Raw genomic sequence first — 22,017 nt, forward strand, 5'->3', positions numbered from 1 at the left:
CTATCAAGGTTTATGAAGAAAATTAAAATCTGTTTTATTATTGAAAGCTATGTTGCTTCTTGCATCAATCAGAAAACGCAAATAAAGGCGGGGGGGAGGAAAGACACCTCATGAGGAACGATAATTCATGAATGGGTTTTAAAATACGTAAAGAATCTATACTGGATCCCTTGCACTAAAAACAATTTTTCTCAGACTGTAGAACTCATTAATTTAAAGCTCACACCATGTTTAAGGAATTCTGCTCTTCTAAGCTGGAGGACTTTAATTCTCCAGTCTTTGAGGTAACAACAAACATCTCTTTCCTATACTGCCAGCAATCTTCTTCTAAACAAAACTCTTAGGAGAAATCAAATGAATCCACAAAGCCACGCACACTTGCACCTTTGCTTCTTGAGGGGGGAAAAGAAGAATTTTTTGTAGTTATGCAAGTTATAAGCAACAAATTGAGCAGAACCAGAGACGTAAAGCGTACTTTCTTGTCTCCCGCTTTTTGCTAATTGGTAAAAGCAGACTATTTTCTTCACACCGTTCCCTAAAAGGCAGGGACAGGAGCAGCTCTGTCCTCTGACACTGCACTGCTTGCACCCACTGCCAGCCCGGCCCCGTTTCAAAGAGCAACCAGAAACCCAGGGTGAAATAGGAAGACTGGGGTGGAGCAAGTATCTGCCAGCAACCGATCGAGAGATAAAGCGTGATTTACTGGCTCAAATAAAGATGCCAAAAACATGTGGTGATTTATTTATTTTACTGGGAAAACTGGATTCTCAATCATAAAATGATAACATAATAACAATGAACTCAACAGTAAGGACTGGAATATTAAACCTGCAAAAGCAAGTTTGATTGGATGCCGATATTAACAGAATTAATGAAAAAGCCAAACAGACTTCAATTACGGATCAGCAAACAAAACATCCCTTGCTTATACCTGCTGTTTTTGAAAGAAATCAGCATCTATCTCTTGTAAATCATTAAAAACAAAATGCTCAATTAATCCTTATTTTATATGTAGAGGCCTGACAGAGGCAAAGTCCTATAGCCATACCTCTGCTTTACGAATCGAAGCAATAATGGTTTCAGAAAGCAGTCACACTCTATGAGCAGACAATTGAAGAGATTTAGTAAATCCCACTTTATAGAGCAGAGACTAATCGGAAAACACAAGCCAGTCAAATGTTTCTTATGAACTGTTGACACTATATCAATGCTGAATCAATTGGTGGCATTTACTCTGAGTGACAGAAAAGAAATAAATATTTATATCACATCACCTATATCAATGAACCTAGGCAGAAAGCTATTTCTAACCTGTCAATATTTGATTATCTTGAAGAATCATGTCCCCTTCTTTTAATGATTAATATGAATTCCTTATTAAACCTAAATGGAAACTACTAGAGGAATATCATTATGAATGCCTGAAAGCATAAACTGCCAAAAAAATAATAAAAAATAATAACCCAACCCATATTTAAGTAATCGTAAGTGTGACTTAAATCCCCCAAAAGGAGAAAAAGTTAAAGTTACAACTAGAAACCTATCTCCAGTTACAGGTCTGTGCCCAAATTTTGCAGAGCGCAATGCAGCATAACAAAAAGCGGTTTCTCTCGACAGAAAGCAATCTAACTCCTACGAGATCAGGGTGACTAAAAGATACTATTGAAACAATTTTCTGTTTTTTAAAATGGTTTAAGTAACATTTTTCAATGTCATAATAAGAGGTGTGATACCTTTGCATCTTTCTAAAATTCTGCTACGCAGGAAAGAAATCTGTAAATCCACTGCAGGGCACACAAAACTCATATTTCTTAGAACAAATAAAATGCCACATTCGGCTTATGGACTCCATCACAAACAGGATGGCTTTTACTCACATACCGTAATTCTACTTAAAAAAAAATTCATGTTATTGGAGTAACTGTCATCTTGACTTGAAAAGTTCAGAAGCATGCTGCTGGTACTTACATAATTTTAACTTATCCTGAGAAACAGATCATTTAGCTATAATTTTGAAACATTAACAAATCTACCTGGTAGGAATTGGTGAATATTAAACCAAGTCTGCAAGGAAGGAATGCTGACAAGCTTAAAAATACATTTCCAAGCTGTATTCAAGGGATACAAACAGGCAAGGCTGCAATACCGGGCTGTTCGACTCACATTTTAGAGGGGCACCCTCATCTATTAGACCACAATGTTACAGGTGATACTGAAGGACAAGCATGAAGACCAGCCTTTATCTTCTTGACACGCTCAACTACAACTACTTGATTCATGAAATGCCAATGAGGCTTGGAGAGGTCATTGTGTGAAGGCACTGAATACGCATCTGAGATAATTAAGATTTCAGCCTTCGAAACATGGAGGGGAAGTGAACAGCAGTTAAGAAAATCAATAAGAGTCTTTTATTTGCAGTGACACAGATGTCTCAGTCAATAGAGCCTAACAGGCAAGCCTGATCGCAATGGACAGGTGCCTGCCTCCAAGGCTATCAAAGGGCTTTCACTATGACAAACATTAAAACATATTTATGTTGCTGCTGAAGAATCTGGGATTCTTCGAAGGTAGTTTAATTTAACGGTGTATATTTAAAGTCATTACGCTACTGCAAGCCTGCCCATACATTCAGCTCAAAATGGGTGAGAAACGATTACTCTGTGGCAGACGTGCACTTGTCCGTTAGTTGTTACACTTTCACTTCTGGGTGCCCAAAGCTGAATGCCTGGAGCAGCAAGGGAAAGTAACAAGACAGCTTTCTAACTTTGGGGTTTTTTGTTGTTTTAGTTTGGTTGGTTGGTGTGTGGGGTTTTTTTAAATAAGCTACAACCTAAGGTGATTCCAAACAGTACAGAGCAGTTCCTTGCAAGAACCTGCTAAATATTTAAGGATCTACTGCCCTAAAAAATACGAAGGTCATTCTAACTGAGCAGTTGACTTAGTTATTCAAAATTGATTAACTTTCTTCCCTGAAATTGTGGCAGCAGTGCAACATGTGTGAGGTACTTCAATCTATTTGGAGCTAAATCTGATTAGCACATTTTGAGAAATGGGAAGCAAATTGCTATGCCAATCAAAGTAAATCAAGACACATAACTCATTCATATCATGACGGTTTTCATGGTCCCTCCAGTTCTGTATTAAAAGAACACATTACACCTAAATGAGCAGTAAGCATCTCTCCACCTATTTGTGGTATGCCAATCACTGCAGTATTAGGCAATAACGAGATGTGCACGTAGCCAAGACTCAATTCAGTGCACCTACCTGGCCATTTGCAAGTATTTTCTTCAGCTCTGCAGAAGACTTTTTTAAGCTGAAAAAAAGAAGAGGCAATTATTTTTAATGACTGTGCTATTTCACTCTATAAACCAAAGCGAAACCATAAGAAACAACAAGCCATCAGGTTAAGTTCACGCTTACATATTCTGAATAGATTTAACTTTAGCAATGCTGATTGATGTTCAGTATACCTACTCCTCAAACTGCAGGCAGGAGAAATGGAGAAGCAATGCACATTTAAGAAAATCCATATATTATTCGCCTTTACAAAGTAGCTTTTTTAGATACCTGACTATATTACTCTTTGAGATATAACCTATTGACAGTTAAAAAACAACAACAACAAAAAAAGATACCTTCACACACCAGGTGTTCCAAAAAACAACAGGAAAATAGTGTTCACATCTAGTTTTCAGGTGCGCTGTTTTAAAACTCCTTAAGGCATGATCCCTCAATAATTTCTGTAAATTTGCAGTTGAAGGGTGTGCCATCGATGATGCCTCGCTACCTCAACTGACCATAGATTGGGGCATGGTGAGCAGGTGAGTACAACTCCTGGTTTAGGCGTCTCAGGGACATGCCTAAATTGAGGAGGGTGAGTCCAGCTTGCCATGGGCACCCATTCCAAGTCAGCTTGCTGCTGCAGTCTCTGTGCTTTTTTCAGGAGAAACTACTCCTGTGTCAGTAGTCTTACACCACACAAAATGACCTGTATTATTTTTTTTCTACTAAGAGAACTTTAACAAGCCACTGCTATCAGCTTGGTGTGTTTTGTAGGTAAAACTGTTAATGGCTTCAAACTACTTCCACCCACTCATGAAATACTGCTTCACCTCCTTTCCTGACAAACTCCGTTCCTTCTGCATTCAACACCACAAACTGCCCAGGTAGCAATATGTCTGCAAAACTTAATCTCAAAGCGACATTCTGCTCTTATTACTGAAGTTTAAGGAAAAAAAAAAAAGTACAAAATAATATATTCTTGAAAGGCATATGCACGTGTCTTGATCACAGATCATTATTAACAAGAACAGTGAAAACAGAGATTTCATATTTGGTGGCTTTGTTCTTTAATAGGCCTCTCGTTCCTATGACCACTTTAAAGAAAAATTAAGTTTTCCAAGGAAACATAAGTTGATCTTGTCATCTTTCATGACTAACAATTTGTGAACATGAAACAAAGAGAGACTTTCAATTACTTCAAAAACAAAACTCATAGTGCAGAAGGTTTCGGAAAAGGAATGGCAATTAACCACCAAATAAGGTGACAAGAATCTTCTAGAAGCCTCATTTTCAATGCACTTTAAGAACAAGCTCAAAGTACAGGAAGTACTGAAAGCCAAACATAACAGCAACAGAAAGCAGCTTTATTTAGTTCACTGGTATAATAGACTGGGAGGATGACTGCAGTTCATAAACACATTTAGATTTATTTTCTTTAAAGCGTCTTGGACAGGATCTTCCCCATTGCAACACACAGCAGATCTTCCCCAATGGATGGGGGCAAACCTTGCCAGAGGAGACTGACACAGGGTACTGGCTTGCTTTTTTTTTTTTTTTTTTAATCTCTGCAATTAGCTAAGTCGCTAACAGGAGCATCAAAACTGGTTTTAATGGTACTTGAATGGGGCTACCCACTGGAGCAGCACAACTCCAGCACTGCTATCAGCCATGTGGCATGGCATCCTCCTCATCAATGAGGAACCACATCGCTCCCACCACGCAAAGACAGTGTTTGTGGGACAGTCCCACCACCGCAGCGCTTCGCAGTGTCTGCCAGAACAGGCACTGACACTTCACCGACCAAACACGCTTAATGCGGTGCAACTGTGTCTTTGATCGTGCTCTTCTCTGTCAGTTCTGATTTTTTTTTTCCAAAACGCTCTTGGAGAGAAAAGGGAGCAGCATGCTGATGCATGGATAAATGTAATATTATATGCTTATTAGAATAATAGAATAATTTAGGTTGAAAGGGACCTCCGGAGATTTCTATTCCCACATTTCACATATGTTCTTAGATGAAGAAGATGGAGCCAGACTTTTCTTATTTTCTTTTACGAATACATAACAGGTTTTTGTGTTTTTTTTGTTTATTTGTTTCAACATCAGTATTGAGTATAATGACTTCCTGTAACAGTTCATGTTTATGCTCCAGTATTTAAAAACAGATCTCTAAGAAAAAAAGAGAATGAGTTCTCTTGCATTTTAAGATGTTAATATGGGTTTTCAAATTAGGGCTGGAATCTAAAGAGAAAGCTAAGGGAGATGTACTCCAAAACTTTGCTGAAACTGTATGAAACAGGGTACCTAATCTGTTCAGGTTTTTCAAAAATCTTACTGCACAGTAATAAACCTACTGAATCGGGTATCAAGTTTTAAAATCAAAAGAATCCTGGAACAGGATAAGCAACGAAGACCTAAACATACAGACCTCGCCACAGACAATGATTATTAGATTAACTAAAACCAATTAGCCCACCCACAAACAGTATTTCAATGCTTTATAAAGGACAAAACCATCTGAAATACCCAGCCAAGACTTATTTCTTTTGGCAGCAAATACTTCTCCTGAAGAAACAAGCAGTACGAGTCTAACAATATCCATGAATCAAGGCAATTTTGTCTTCCCCACTTCACTCCTGCGTGCCCGGTAGTCACATAGCAAAAGTTATTCAACATCAATCTCATCATTAGTAACTACTGCACACAAGGTTCCATTTTGTTTTAATAAAAGAAAACAAAACAAAACATATGCTCCTGTTCTTGACTCTTACCTATTGCTTGGAAGGGAATCCGAGACTGCCGAACTGCTATTATTAGCACACCCTGCTCTTGTATTTACCTGCGGGCAGGGAAAGGATCTTTATCAGTCGTTTGTGTTCAGAGGACACTATTCTAATTAACCTGTAATTTGCCATGAATTTCTCATTTCACTATGAAGGTTAATTAGCTTGTTGCTAGGCATGGCGATGGCTGAGGTCTCGCCTGTATGTAGGTTAGCAGGCTATATAATTCATGGACTACAATATACTATCTTTACATCTTAAACGCTTAGTTAAATAATACAGAAAAAGAGATGGTATGTCCACCATTTATCCTCATTTTAAACACCAAGCAATCATTTAACACAATCTTCATCTCTGCATTTCAACATGAGTATGATTACAGAAGCAATAAGCACATCTGAATGAATCAAACAACCTAGAAGAATACCATTGCAGTGCTTTCCACACTTAGATAAATTACTGAAATCAAACGAATATGGTGGGGTTTTTTTTATACTCTTTGAAGTAGTAGCAGACATCAGTTGATAAACTGAATATTAGAATTTAGGAACCTTATTAACAGAGGTTAAAAACAAAAGGAAAGGCAATTCCATTTTTAATAAAACTGTACACAAAGATATCGCAGCCAACACCCAGCAGATGAATACTTCTCCCACCCTCACCAAAAAAAAAAATAATAAAATAAATAAATAAAAATCTGCTTGTCAGAGCGCAAGAAAGTGCAGTTTTATTTGACATTTCAATAAGTGGAACACAGCATTACAAATCCATCTAACTTTACTGAAACAATTATTGAAATTCGTACCTTCAGGCCATGTATGTTCCGTTTCCCAGGAGGCTTGCAGGCTGAAACAGTAATTGACTAAATTGTAGAACACATCAGGGCCATTTACAAATTTGCTCAAAATGAATCTTTTAAAAAGAAATGAGGGTGACACCAAAATTAGCAGAGAGAAATGATTGAAAAGTGCCTCACAAGACCCAGAGTGGGAATTATGAACCAGGATTTTTAACTTGCAGGAGTGAGCATTTATAAATGCTAAGAGCTTTCTGACACCATGTAATATAAATTCTAATTTCTGCTTAAAACACATCAAAAAATCAAGAGAACTGTTGGCTTAAATTATCAGATTCTTTTTGTAATTCAAATTAAAATCTTATGTCACTATATTTTCACATGCTGTATTTTTTCTGGCATTTAACAGAAATATTTGTAAGATGTATCTTAAAGGAATCAGCTGCCACACATCATGAATTAGTCATATTGTCAAATGCAGACAGTTTGCTTTAAACGTGGAAAAAACATGTCAGGGGCAACAGCAATGAGTCTCAGGAAACCAAATACTGGATAAACACAATACAAAATGCCACATTTTGGACACAGATGAACAAATGTGGCATCTTATTACGACGTCTAGGTTTACAGAGGGACATGCTGCTTGAGAAGAAAGTATTTTCCTGAAGTCTCTCAAACTGTATATTGCCTTGTTCTTCCATTTGGTGGACGTGCTTTTGTCAAATGTTAAAGCCACAAAGGCTTCTAGCTACATGTTACAGACAGTTCCCATTTTAAAACTACAGTGCCCTACAAATTGTATGTTAAAGGGCCTGTCACTTTTGATTGATTGTCTGAGGAGGGATGAATTTGATTTTTCTCTTTCTCTGATGCACATGCGTTTCACTTCATTTTTTGACAGCAGGAAACAGAACTATTTATTAGTCAGAAGGACACAGATGATAGTTATTAAACACATCAGTTAGGGCCAGACCATGTGCCTTTAAATGACATTAGAAATTACCACGTGTATCTTAAAGAAGAAAAATATTATGATACTGTGGGCATTAAAAACAACAAGCTACTCTAAAATACATCAGGGTATTATTTTTTCTAATAGATTAAAATAAACATTTTTAACAAGATACTAAAAGAATAGTATTTTTAATGAGACATATTTGAATGGTATATTCACTTTGCATTCCACAGATGGGATATATATAACAGACAGGAGATACATATCTCTATATGTGTGCATGTATTCACACACACTCTGTTTATGTATATGAATACACAGAGTTAATTTTCAGTATAAAAAAAGAACTCTGGCTCTTACTACCTGGACAGTAACAATGCATTTCTTTAAAAAATGGATCTTTGTTCCCCTTAAAGACTTTTAAATTAGGAAGTGAATACAGTATAGCCAAGGCAGCACAGGATGGCACAGGAATATATGCTACTGGCAGGCTTTATGGAAGACATGACTTTCCAGAAGTTCGCTGGAGACAGCAGCTGGGGGGCTTCCTCGAAGTAAGAGGGGCAGCAAGGGAAGAGGACTCAAAGGAAGATTGGGCTTGCAAAGAAAGCTCTTAAAAAGAAAGCACCTTCAATTACAGGCAGAAAAGCTCATGTTACTGCTGGGGCTTTAAACTGCAGTATGTAGAGAGATGTGGCCAAAAGGGCATGAAAGAAAATCGCTTGTGCTAACAAAATTTGGGACGTTTGTTAGAGAGGCGGGACAACACGACAGAAAAAAAAAAAAACCCATATGCAGGAAAGCACATTTTGTTCAATACCGCAGAAGAGCAGCAGCAGAACTTAGAGGCTGTCTGGGTATGAGGGAGTGCAGTGGCTTTAAAGCTGTAACCTAGAAAGAACAGATGTTTTAAGAAGGTGATTTGGAAAGATGAAACAGCAACTCAGCTCTGAAGCAATTTGGAGCAGTGGTGAGCCACCTATGAGGCAATACCCAGCAGACATGCATGTAGTTGAGCCAACAGTGAAAATGTGAAGGTAATACATGGGGATCGTAAGCTCAGCAGCACGGAGATGAATTCTGAACCTGTACAGTCAAAGATTATCCTTAGATGTAAAGCAAACAGTAAAAGGAGACAACAGCAGGAGTAGGAATCTACTTGGCTGGCTCTTCAGGAACAACCCAAAAGCAGAATCTACAAGAATATTAAGCCTGATTTGTAATCTCAAAACGTCCCTTTGAACACTCCAGCCTACCAGCTACTAAGCACCTCCTGTCACAACTTCCTTGAACCGTTTGCTTAAGGGGAAATACATCTAATTGCCTTGCATTTACAGCAAGGGTTCCCCACCTACTAGGATCACCCACTGTATCAGTTTCTCTAAGCCACGTGAAAGCCCAGCATTTCATTTCTTCCAAGTGGTGGTCAGTGGTTTTAGACAGCGCCTGTCAGGAAGTAATTAAACACCTTCTACAGAAAGAGGTTCAGAAGAAAGGCTGAGACACCCACATCCCAGCCTGGGAAGAGGCAGAAGACAGCTCCCCTCTTCACGGCTGTCCTGGAACTCGTCTTCACGAGAACACGTCTGGACCGCTGATTTCTCTGGAGCCCCGCAGCTCAAATACCCAGCACCCCCACCCCCCCCCACCCCCCCCAACCAGACCTGCTAGCCTAAGCCCTAAAAAAAAATAAACCTCCGTATTCCCTTTGAATTCAAGTCTCTTTTCCATAGGAGTACTGAACTATCAGGAAACCCACCCTCCTTTTGAGACCTTATTAGCATGTGTTTGAGAAGGCTTTTGTTAATTGCCCAATTCAAACTTCAGAGAGTTGTAAGTAATGGAAGTCTAGAATGTTTAATTGGGAAACTCATAGTATGATTATTTGTGTAATATCAGTTAAGTGAGAAGAGTTTAATTTTTAATTATTTCAATTAATTTATTGCTGGGAGATTTACTTGGAGAATTTAAGCCTTATCTGTTTCATCAATTAAGAATCAAGAGATTCAAAGACTGGATACCGAGAGCATCTGAATGAATCAGCGGAATTATGTAATGTATTCGTCTTTTTTTAACCATTATTTGAGTTCAAAAAGAGCACTGCGTTCCCAAAAACCTAACTAGCTGCCTACGGATTTTTGTTCAGGATGTAGATGACCTATTTTTTAATTGCCTCAGCCCACATAATTGATTACATCTTTCCCTGTTCAGAAGAACTATTAAAGTACTTGTGATCATTTTGATACTGCTGCTAAGTGCCCAAATCTCAAATAAAATATGTCACGGATGGAGCCTCTGTGACAGACATTCCTGTTTTCAAAATGAACAATGACATTCACATTCCCAAAGTCTGTTACACCGATTAATGATATTAGAAGACCTTAACAAAGCTCAATTTTCATAAGTATCCAAAACTTAAGTTATTCATCTGCTTGGGTTTGAATACATGCAGAACCATCACCAATGGGTTTTTCAAATGTACTTAAATATGTACTATGCAAACTGACTCTTGTTAGTCTAATTTACTCCAGTAAATTAGCTATTTTATATGCAATAAATGCAGTTTTCTCTACACTCCCCACAATAATGAATTCTTCCATCCAAATTAAGAGGTAAACATCATGTTATGTGCATTTAAACCTCCCAAAAACATAACCGTTGATGAAACAGTTTACTGATATCATCATTGTTGATTAGAATTTGTTAAGCATTACCTCTTGGATATATCTGGAGAGGCTCTATTAACTGTCCATTTACTTGCTGTTCCATTACAGTGGAGTAATACTGCAAAGAGATTAAAGAAAGAGATTACTCAGTAACGTATGAAAAGTAGTAAGAGCACGCTTAAGATTGTTTAATTCAATGTATTTTTATTTTTCTTTAAATTGCCACAGTACATATCAGCCACTAGAATGCTTTCTTACTGTTTGCAATGTTCACACAACAAACTGGCATGGAAGGAACACAACCAAGGGGCTGCGATACCCAGCAAAGGGATCTCTTAGTGGCTCAACTATGCAATTTTCAGGCCCACTTGAAACCTAGGAATACCTCAGAAGAGGGAGCAAATGAAACATTGACAGCAAATATAGCAGTTGCCACACCTGATGAAGCCAGGAAAACAAGTCAAATGTGGAAACAAAGAAATGCTGTAAATACAGTAACAAAAAAAACCAAAACAAAAACCAACCAAACAAACAAAAAGGTGCAATTAGTAAGACTCCAAAGGAGAAAAAATCTGGAAATTATCCACAAATTGGTAGTGATGAGGGATAGTCAGGGTAGCTGGGGTCACATCCCTTATAAGCAGAGGTGTCGTGCATTCCCTTAGCGTACAAAATTAATGCACAGTAGGGTATGCAAAACAGAATTACTAGAAAGCCACTGCAGACATAGTGAGACCTCAGACTCCGAAGGAACCCACTAGGAGTGATCTGGGTGCGGGGGGAAGTTTATCAATAAAGACAGGCGAAGAATGGGCAAGAAGCGAGCAAGTACATGAGAACATCAAGAGCCAAGAAGACAGAAAATGTGGTATGAGGAAGCCTGAGAAGTGACACAAGGATGAGGATAAGGAGTGGCATTAAATGAAGACATAAACATTTGGATTGAACAAATTCAAATCTTTATTAGCCTTTTTTAATAGGCCCTCACCTGAGGAGGGGTGAACACTCACCAGACGGGACATGTAACATCACAACCAGACAATCCCAAGGCGGGAGACAGACCTTGCTGTGAGTTTACTTTCTATAACCCACACATCTCTTATCACAATGTGTTGAATATTGAAAGCACATCACAAAGCACATTTCTTTTGCAATCACCAAACATCTTTGAAGCAAACACGCTGGCTGTGGGCCAGATCTTCATAGCATAAATCAGTGTAGCTCCACTGACTTTCATGCTAATTCTCACCAGCCGAGTGTGGTCTAAGACTTCAGCATGTCACTGTTACCAGCGTTCTGTGATACTATTACTCAAACTGGCAAGAATGGATGTCAACAAGGAAAAAAATTCTAAGTCTCTGTGGAATCAAACACATGTATTTCACTCACACCAATGGTTTCCCACAATGCAAGTGTTTTTACTTACGCAACTTCAAAAAGACAAAAGTTTACTACCTACCGTTACAAAACATTTTTCTTTCCTCTTACAATGGGATTAAACATGAACTACAGTAGCAAATGTTAGATGGACACAAAAGACAATTTACATGCAGAAGCTTTTCAGTGCTTCTGTTTCTCACATACATGTCAAAAACAGGAAGAAACTTCCTTTTCGTTAAAAGAGCTGTTATGAAGAAAATTCCTGAGGGTTTAAGGATCCATGGAGTTCCGCCTCCTGCGTGTACATCTAACACGATGCCTGCTGCTAAAAGCATTTCCCTTATTAAAATCTCACCACAAGATTTTTGAGGGAGGCATCTTGCTCATATTAGTAGACAAACATATAAATCCACGTCTTAAATAACTGTGTGACAAATGCTTCCACCGTGCTTACACAGAGCAAAGCTATTCATTATAAAAGCCCTCTCTTTTGAAACACTCGAGGTTTTTCAGGGGTCAGGACTACTCCACAGACTTATTTTGTATCAGGGGGGTCACAAGTAACATGCCAAATCCTCCCCCACATCCCCAAATCCCTTCAAAAGAAAGCTGTCACCAGTACTAGTAGTTATGGAGCTGTGAAAGAATCTCCTGCTCCACTGGGGGCCAAAATTGCTTAAGAAAACAAACTTTTTTCTTACCGTTTTAGTAGTGGCATTCTATGACCTGAAGACATACATATACACGGTATAAATATATATGACATACTCTCTAGAATAATGAACTAAAATAAACATACATGAGACTGTTTCCTACCAAAAAGTAAAAAAGAAACAACATAGAGGAGGAAAGCGAGAAAAAAACATGGCCCTCTCCATTACTCAAACAGCGATGACAAGTAAATGAAATATCAATCATGTAAGCTGTCAACCTTTTGGGACAGCAATAACTGTTAACAAGTAGTCTGGAAAAATTGTCTGAAAATGACTTGTCCTCCACACATGAGCATTTGAGGTTTCCATGGAAAATTAAGATGCCAGTGGCTATTTGGAACATTGTTCAGGTATTCTTTTTAATGGAAAATTTGCCAGTTATTGATCCAGAGCATGTATCCCTTGCTTTCAGAAAGCTGCAAGCAACTTTCCAATCAGTGGCTGTCAAAAAAATTACTGCCTTTTTATACCATTACAAGACAACAGTTAAAGTGCAACTCCACTGCTACTCAGTGTCCGTCTTTAATTAACTGCAATGCACAACAGGAAAACAATCTTATTTACCATTCCACAATATTTGCACAGGCATAATATAAGGTATTTCTGCATACATAAAACAATTCCAGAACTGCCTAAAATCACTTACTGTCTAGTTCAGAAACCAAAGAACCTAAAGATAAAAGGTCCTGCATGACTCAAAACATCTTCTGCAATTAGTGTCATACTTGCATGGAAGAGATCTGTATTCTCAGGGAATTATTTTTTTGTTCTTAAACTGAAAGAAAACCCTCCACTTTCATTTTGCAGAATACTAGTAGAACTGGAGGCTAACTGTTCCATGTCAAAATTCCTAGAAATATGTGAGCAGCTGTCCAGTCCTCCAAATATTTGTTGCAGGCCTGAAAACACTCAAAAATGAGTGGTTTTCTCCCCTGGTACATTCTTCAAGCTTACAGTAGGTTCATTCCTTTTCTTGTAGGCTAAGGACATTTGTTTTCTTATAAACATATCCCAAAATGACACCTATAGGATGTCACAAAGTTAAGCCATGAATGCAACACTCAAATAGAAAACTCGTTTAAAGCTAAAGGGAAAATTTTCAGAGAAGAAAAGCTGCTGAAGTGGAAAGAAGTCATTTACAGACATCCCATAATTTTTAAGGGAAAGCAGAGACTTGAGCAATCATAACTCTAATGTACTGAAACTTTAACAGTAAGCTTGGAAGCATAGCAAAAAGATGACCTTACAAAGGCATGATTAATCTTAAGACTGTGCCAGGAAAATTCAAGTTTTCCAGTTTGACAGTAAAAATGGCAGACATTTTATAAGGAAAAAAAAAATAATCAAGAAACACAAGGTGGGGAAGCACCACCAGTGATCTAGCTGTATGAAACAAAAGACCAGAACACCCCCTCAAACAAGCACAAAACCCCCTTGACTGCAGCAAGGATTTTCTTCCTTTCTTTCACACAACTGTCATAATGCTCTTTAATATCAAACTTGTAATACAATGGTTTCATCTCCTCTGGAAAAAAAGACAAACCAAACCTGCACATGAGGGGGGTTTATTTAATAAATCCCTTGAGTTTCACAGAGATCAATCACCAGCATCTGGAACCTGCACTTCTTTCACCCCAGGATTAAGTCATAGGCAACAACTAAAGTCTCTTTGGACCAGGGTCTGCTAACAGACTTCCAGTCAACCAGCGCCCACCCAGCCTTCACCAGGCAAGAAATAGCACGACCTCTGCAGATATCAAAAGGACCAGAATTTCAGTGGGGAAGCCTCCCTGGCACCTAGAAAACAAGAACCCCCTTCATAGGAAACATTGATCATTTGATGTATTTACGTGCTAAGTTCACAACAATGAAACAACATCGTTTTGCAAAAAAAAAACCAAAAAAAACCCAGAGAACATGTGCCCAAGAGGGATCCATTAAGCAGAGACTCAGGCAAGAAGTAGGTGATCCAAGCGTGTCCCTGCTCTGCTTCCTCTGCAACAGGGAACTGAGGACGAGGACTGAACCAAGTCACTAAGTCCCACCAAAACCATCTACAAATGGTACTAAACAGAGCTTGTGTCTGGCATGGTCCAAGTTAAGGCCATTACTATTGCGAGAAGTGCACTTTAAAAGGAACTTGCAGTCCATCCGGCTTAGAGAAAGAATACCCATTTGTCATTTTCTTGCTTATTGACTGCATTTGACAGGAAATGTTAAATGATATTTTTTCACTTACATCTACAACATGAAAGATACACTGAAGCTACATTCAAATTGTTTTGTTTCAATAAGTAACTGCATACTTTATTTCTGTAGACAGATTTTATATTTATAGGTATCTAGATAGATTTTACACACATCTATGTATATAAAGGCAAACACAGACACATATATCTCGTATTAAGAAAGAGAAAATACATCTTTAAATCCTCTATGAATACTGAGCCTGCAGCTACAATGAAACTCTTCTGTTAGGAGGGGTGAAACAGTCACCAGATGAAAGTAGATTTTGAAAAATTTTTAGAGCCCAGGGGTTCATTTTTAATGAGCCGTTACTTTAAGTACTGCATAAAAAATACAAGAAATTGATAGTCCATTTAGCCTGCACTATACCTAATGCAAAAGTCATTAAGATGCATTATTCTTAATGTTTATGATATGATCAGTAAGTGTACAAGTCTTTTTTTTTTGTTTTTAAAGTCAAGCATGTCCATATATCTCATGTGATACAGTTTTCAAACACCTATGCTTAACACAGGAATATCACGCTCTGAACTTAATACAGGAATATTGTACTGGGAACACTCCAGCTTACCTTAACACTTTGATAGAAACAAAAATACAGAAACTGATCAACATGGAAAATACCAGCATTCGTTGTACTATACCTACATAGGATAGCATGGCTTTCATTTCTTCATCGCTTCTGACTGTAATCCGATCACCATCCTCATCTTCATCTAACAAAGAAATGTATTACATTCATGAACAATGGGAGAGGGATATTTACAATTTTAGTATGTAAGGTTTTTACTTGGACGTTTAGAAGCAAACAAAAATACTAAGAATGTATAAGCCAACTACACAAGTAACAAGATACTCTTAAATAATAATGTTTAACCACTCCAAACATTAATTAACAAAGACCAGAATTACATCTAAAAAGGGGGCATGAACAAAGTGCTCAAAACTTTGGTCTCAACAGATTTTACTGCCAGAATCTCTCCAGAAGCCAAACACTTTACACAGGCTGCAATTCCCCTTGCTGAAACCCGTCAAGGTACTAAGCAAACAGAAAGTCAAGTTTCCAAGTGTGCTTCTATCCTCCCAGATGGATTTAAGTTTTGGCAGCTTCTTTCATCAGAATTACTAGAAATTAAAATAATAATAATAATAATAAAAGGTCTTCCTCTTCCTCCCACTAAAAACTTCTGGTCTTACTGTCAACCCCACCTCAACCCACCTGCCCTGTGTCAGGTTCCTCCCACCCCTGTGCCCCCATGCCCGTTAGAAATGCATGGGCATCTCTGCTTCTTCATGACACAGCAACACTGACTTAAAAATGGTAACTTCTAAGTGGACACACATCTGCAGTGTTTATACAGAGAAATTTAGATAAAGTTCGTGAACGAGCAAAACCAGTTGAGTTTTTGTTCATAGTGCAACTGTGGGCAAAGGGGAAGCAGAAGGCAGGAGCAGCAGCATCAGGAGATCACGGTTTCGCGACGATGGCTCAGGCACCGCCACAATCGCGCAGAAAAGGCATGTCTGGCGAAAGGGAAGAGGCTGCTGTAGAGACAGAACCAGAGGAAAGGGAGCGAGATTCGGAAAGGCTCCAGCAGAGCAAAGCATTCAGAAAGAATTATTAATATGAAGATCTGAAGGAGGAATAGACTTTCCAAAGACATATGGCGGGATTCAGCAGGTGCAGATTTACCAGGGGGGCTCAATCCCCCCCCATTAGCACCAGCTGGTGCAACAACACGCTCCAACATCCCACGCAGCAGTCGCTGAGACACCCCATGCTGTTCCTTCACTCCGATGGGAGCAGTGTCCACCCTGTCCACTCCTGCACCAGTCCTCATGAAAAGCTCATACACTCTCACCGACGGGAGACCTGCACCAGTCACCAGAGGAATGGAAAGACCCCTCCCCTCCAAATCAGTTAGAAAACGTTAATTTATTTTTATTGCTCTAGCTTTGGGGGAGAAGGGAGGGGTTAATGATCTGTCTCCAATTTTTGCCTGCTGCAAATTAAGTATCTTGTATAGATACTTATTAAAAACAAACGAAAAAACCCAAAAGCAAAGCCCATTGGTATACAGCCCAGTGTTACATTTTTTTTTTCCCTTTGGACAGGAAGTTCTTTGAAAATAAAACAAGAAACATCAAACTGATACCAAAGAACAGCTGTCAAATTTGCACACTTTTTTGGCCAGAAAACATTTACTGTGGGGAATTTCAGCCATGAAGGCCCATTTCAGTTGGGATATTTAAAAGGCCTGAGACACCCACCTCTGCCTGAAAGCTGATGGAGCTCACTGTGTCAGGACACGTACACACACATGAGGACAGACAGACCAGAACAATTCTGCTCAGGCTCCAAGCTGCAAGCAAGCCGGTCAGAAAGCCATACGGCTACAAAAGAAAAGCACTCTGCCCAAGCTAACCTGCACTGGGAAACCAAGAAGCAACACCACCACCCCCACCCCCCCCATATTACAAACACCTGTTAAATACCAAAGGGTGAGGACATGGAGATGAGCAAGTGCATTTACATGGCTTTGGGACCAGAGCAGAGGCTGGGGCAGTCTGCCTGTCCGTCCCCATCTCTACAGATGTGCTCTAAATCGGTGAGACAGGAGCTCTCTGCAATCACAGCCCCTGCATATCACATCAACATAAAAAGTGCCATTATGTCCCTGGATGAATACTCACTCTTGCTCCTAGTTACATACAAGAATCTGGGAAGAGATCTGAAGTCAACAAATCAAAATTACCCGAAAAAAGGAGTTTGCTCATTTTGCCTCTGAAAACCTAGCAGGTAATTCTGAGGCTCTAACAAGGAAAGAGCAAAGCAATGCAGAAGACAGAGCAAAACAACATGAGACAGGTAAGAAAGGAAAAAAAGTAACACAAAAACCTCAGAATTACACTTGAAAAATGTACTGGCAGAGAGCTGTGGGACACTGGAAACCTGGAAGCTGGAAGAGGAGGAACTAGACAGCACAGCTATGTCCTACAAGAGCCTTGTCTCATGGAAATTTAACTGCTGAACTGCCAAATTGCTAAAACTGCTTGCTAGGGTTACCAGCCTGCAGCAAGCCATGAATGATGAAAAGATTAAGAAGAGTTAGTGAGTTGAAACTGAATGCTTCCTTGCCTGGAAACATTTTAGGCAGAAAGGAGGAGGAGTTGTAAAACTGCTACCTGGCCAAAGCCCAAGTCCTAGTCGCAGTGTGTAACAGAGTAAGAAAGGCTGAAGAAGCAGCTGTTGGAATAGTGAACACAATGCACGCCATGCATCAACAAGAAGGGATCAGAGTAAAACGCAGAGGAGGGGAAACATATGACAGAGGGAGATGAATACATGGAGACAGAAGCTGTTAAACAGGCCTGGCTTGAGGGAACAGACTGAGCTGGGACCACGAAAAAAAAAAAAAAGTGGAAAATTCTTACAGTCCACTTGCAAGACATTTGTAACAATCACACAACATTCATTTTCAATGATTAAGAAATTAACTCCAAGGTTCTCAGAACTGCAAAATTCCTAATGGTGGTACAAAGGGAATAAATGAAAAACACGTTGATGAAAAGGCAGAAAATGTTACCTGGCATTAAAAAAGCCAAATCTAAAAGAGCCAGGCAATGCTTGTAAAGAGTAAACCCAGAAGCAAATACATCTCATATCTGTGCAGAGATCCTTTGCCACCCTACCATGACATTTAAGTGGGCACAGCCCAAAAACTAGCTCAATGTGACACATGGGTTCAGAAAGATTTCCAGGCTTCTCTGCTTGCCTAGAGCACAGCAATACGATTTTCCAGCACATTAGGGAAGCAAAAGTAGAACCAAAAAATCCTACGTACTGGCTGGATTTTGCTAATGTCACTTAAAATGGAGGAAGAAATCCTCACAAGATACCAAATAGAGTGCAGCAGATGGTAAACAAATATTATGAAGCAATCTTCACAAAATCTGCAGTGTGTCACAAATATACAAAATGGCAGAGTTTGGATAAAAGGATCATAACAGGCCATATGTTGTTAGTGATTTTATTTTTAGCGATGTGTAATACAACAGTGAAATCCACATAAAGGTCCAACAGTAGGAGAAGTGCAGCCCCAGGTAGGAGCCGCAATGGATGGTACGCTGTAGATAACAATAACTAAACAAACAGTAGAGGAGCCTGCACTGGATGGCAATTATCCACATCCGAAGAAGCAATGAAGCAGGTGAGAACGAAGCTTAAGCTGGTAAAATCTAGGCATTTGATATGGAAAAAGTAACCAGAAAAATCGCACATCAATATACATAACATATTTTAGATGCCAGTTAAATGGCAGGGGAAATGGTTTTGTGCAGATGTAAATGACAGACTAGAGACATGAACTGAAAGCACAGAAGCAGATGTTAGAAGACACAATGAAATAAGTATTTCGAGGAAAGTTCTACACATGGTACCATTAATATGGGCTACTGCCCTGATTGCAGCGACTGCTACTGGTGCATGAAGTTCAAACAAAGCTAATGTGTGATGTGGGAGGTATGCAAAAGAAATATTAACATATCATAAAAAAAAATAATGGCAAGGTCTGAAGCCTGATTTTGCTCAGGTCTCTGTAGAAAGTCTTGTTTTAAAAAGCAAGGCAGAAGAAATATCGAGGCTACAGAGAAATAACACTTATAATCTCCATTTTCAGGTTTCTGGCGGTTTAGGAGGGGAAAACACAAGCATATGAAAAGAAAGATTAAAAGCACTAAACAGTACTTGAAGAACCATAGAACAATATTTCCTTTGATTATCTACACACAGAATTATCCATAAAGCTCTAAAAAGGGGAGAAATGCTAATAAGAACGCAAGGCCAGGTCCTATCTTCTTGTAACTGTTCTCTCACCTTCAGCATCACTACCTTACTCATCTAACACTTCTAATCCCCTCCAGCTCTCTCTTGCTATTTCATCTCTATCAAAGGAAAACACAGATTTACATAGAAAAAAATAATAATAATAAACATTAAAAGGGAATAGCAGGAGCTCTCTTCACTTGGACGGAAACTCTAGCTCAGTATCTTACCCCCTAAGACACAGCTGTTTGACTCCCCTTTGTAGCTTATTGCTCTCCAGACAGGAAAAAACCCCTGGTATCGCTCATAAAATAAGAACAGGCTTCAAAGAATAGAGCTGAAATAGATAATTGCAGATATAGGCCTGAATCTGCACTAAAATATTCACCGAGAGCTTTCCTAACTCAGCCAATGCATCATACAACCACCTTCATGAGGTGCAAGTGTCCTGACTGACAACGCCAACAGACAGCTTTCTCAGACCCTACACAGAAGCTGTTTTTCCCAGCTTCTCAACCAGACGCACATGGCCTTTCAGAAGTTATTACTGCTGCCCAAGTCTACCCAGGTGTCATTTTCCTGCAGCTCTCATACCTCTTCCAGGAGCTGAAGCTGAATAACTACTGACACCTCCTGCTCTTGCACAGGAGACAGAGAAGATGTTGTATTTAGCTTCAGCCCAGCAGAAGGAAAAAAGGAAAAAATAAAAACGCAGCAGTCCTTCCAGCAAAAAACAGACATTTGTTCCAGTGAAAGGAAACATTAATTTCTAACGCTGCTATATTTGGTACAAAGTCCGTATGTTGTACCGTATTTCTGTAAAGGCTGCTGCTCTTTTGGTTTCTTCCAATGGAGGATTAAAATTTTAAACTTAAGACCTACAGGTACTTTATACTTTTCATTTAATTCCAGCAATATAATTGCAGTGAGGAGTAAGAGCACGGTAAGGTCATGCTGGTAATTAAAGCTATATTGTAGAAATATGCTCATTCAAGATGTGATTAAATAATAAAATATTGCTTAGTTCAGTATCATCATTAAACTTGCATTAATGCATAAATGTTTAACCGTAACATATAATGAACGTAAACATTATTTATTTAAATAAATGACAGCCCTATAATGTGACAAAGGAGACAGTTTATACAAGTCATACTTACACTCAAATGCTGTTGTCGTTGCATCTGGCAAAACTTGACCGATGACATCCTAAAATATAAAGAAGAATTAGCTAATATATCAAATGGGAAATGCCTGAGATGATTTACTCTAAATCATCTTAATGACTCCCCAGCTGCACGCTGTAGACTTAAAGACCTGCTACTCACCACTGCCCCAAAATTACAAACTTTTTAGCACACAACACAAATCAGTACAAGCCACAGCACTCGTCTTCATCGCCACGTTACCTTGAGGAAAACTGTTTTCTTTTCAAATAACTCAATCATAATTGCAAACAAGTCAGTGTGGTCTGTTCTTGCAGTTTAAAGAATCGATTTTGTCTGTAGGTTATAGAAAAATGTACATCTAACTCATCGCAGTCATAAAAAGAGGTTTATGAATGGCTTTTTTACTTAAGAAAGCACGTTTTCTCTCTCAGTCCTGCTTATATCACCCTGATTCCTCCTCTTTGCTTCCGAAAAACTGCCCTGGTCCTCTCTCCCACTGCAACGTAACCTCATCACACAGCTCCATCTCCTGCCCTGCCTGCAGCTCAGGAACAACTGGGTAACAGACAGCTCTGAATGGGTTTAGGGCTGCCATCATGAATTAAAACAGTAGCTGTGAGCCTGAACAAATTTTTTGTTGCTTTCACTCCACAACTGCCCGGGAAAGCGGTGGGACCCAGCAGCCACGTCAAGCTGCCTGCTGCTGCCTCGCAAAGCAGTGCTGCGTCTCAAGATGCTCTCCACTCCACGCAAGCCAGAAAGTTTGGAGGGCTCTTAGTCATTCTTAATTAGAATTTAAACTTCTTCAAAACTTGGTAGAGGGATGCAAATACATCGGCTGCCCTGAAGGAAGTAAGGCTAAAATACCCGAAGAAGTGAACGCACCAACCTGGAAGGCAACCTCCAGCCTCGCCGTTACGACAATACCACGCAATCCCTTTCCTAAGGGATGTGCAACTCGCCTACACAAGCCCATCACAGAATATACCAAAAATATCCAAGTGTTACATCTCTCTGTTATTTTTTGCTAATACAAGTCTTTCCTCTACAACTAAACTAAACCGAGAACATTTTTGAATTATTTTTTTTTAGCCTTTACATACAGCATTTACTCAAAATTCAGTGAAAAATAGCTGCTCAGACTGAAGTCATCCTGGCCTCCCAGTGCATGTGCTGTTGTCAGCCTTTGTGAGGCTGC

General features: G+C 39.1%; 1 protein-coding gene across 7 annotated transcripts in view; it reads right to left on the reverse strand.

Moving 5' to 3' along the window:
• Positions 1-22,017, reverse strand: part of MAP2K5 (mitogen-activated protein kinase kinase 5) — a 141,080-nt gene that overhangs the window by 112,237 nt on the left and 6,826 nt on the right. For all 7 annotated transcript variants that reach the window (XM_055715552.1, XM_055715550.1, XM_055715548.1 and 4 more), the window contains exons 2-7: positions 20,811-20,859; positions 15,474-15,541; positions 10,534-10,603; positions 6,874-6,914; positions 6,057-6,124; positions 3,268-3,316 (exon numbers count right to left, since the gene is read on the reverse strand). In XM_055715552.1, the coding sequence (XP_055571527.1) occupies positions 3,268-3,316; positions 6,057-6,124; positions 6,874-6,914; positions 10,534-10,603; positions 15,474-15,541; positions 20,811-20,859 (345 nt within the window). The remainder of the gene's footprint in view (positions 1-3,267; positions 3,317-6,056; positions 6,125-6,873; positions 6,915-10,533; positions 10,604-15,473; positions 15,542-20,810; positions 20,860-22,017) is intronic.

The sequence above is a fragment of the Falco cherrug genome, chromosome 7 (genome assembly GCF_023634085.1).
Source record: "Falco cherrug isolate bFalChe1 chromosome 7, bFalChe1.pri, whole genome shotgun sequence".
Taxonomy (NCBI): Eukaryota; Metazoa; Chordata; class Aves; order Falconiformes; family Falconidae; genus Falco; species Falco cherrug.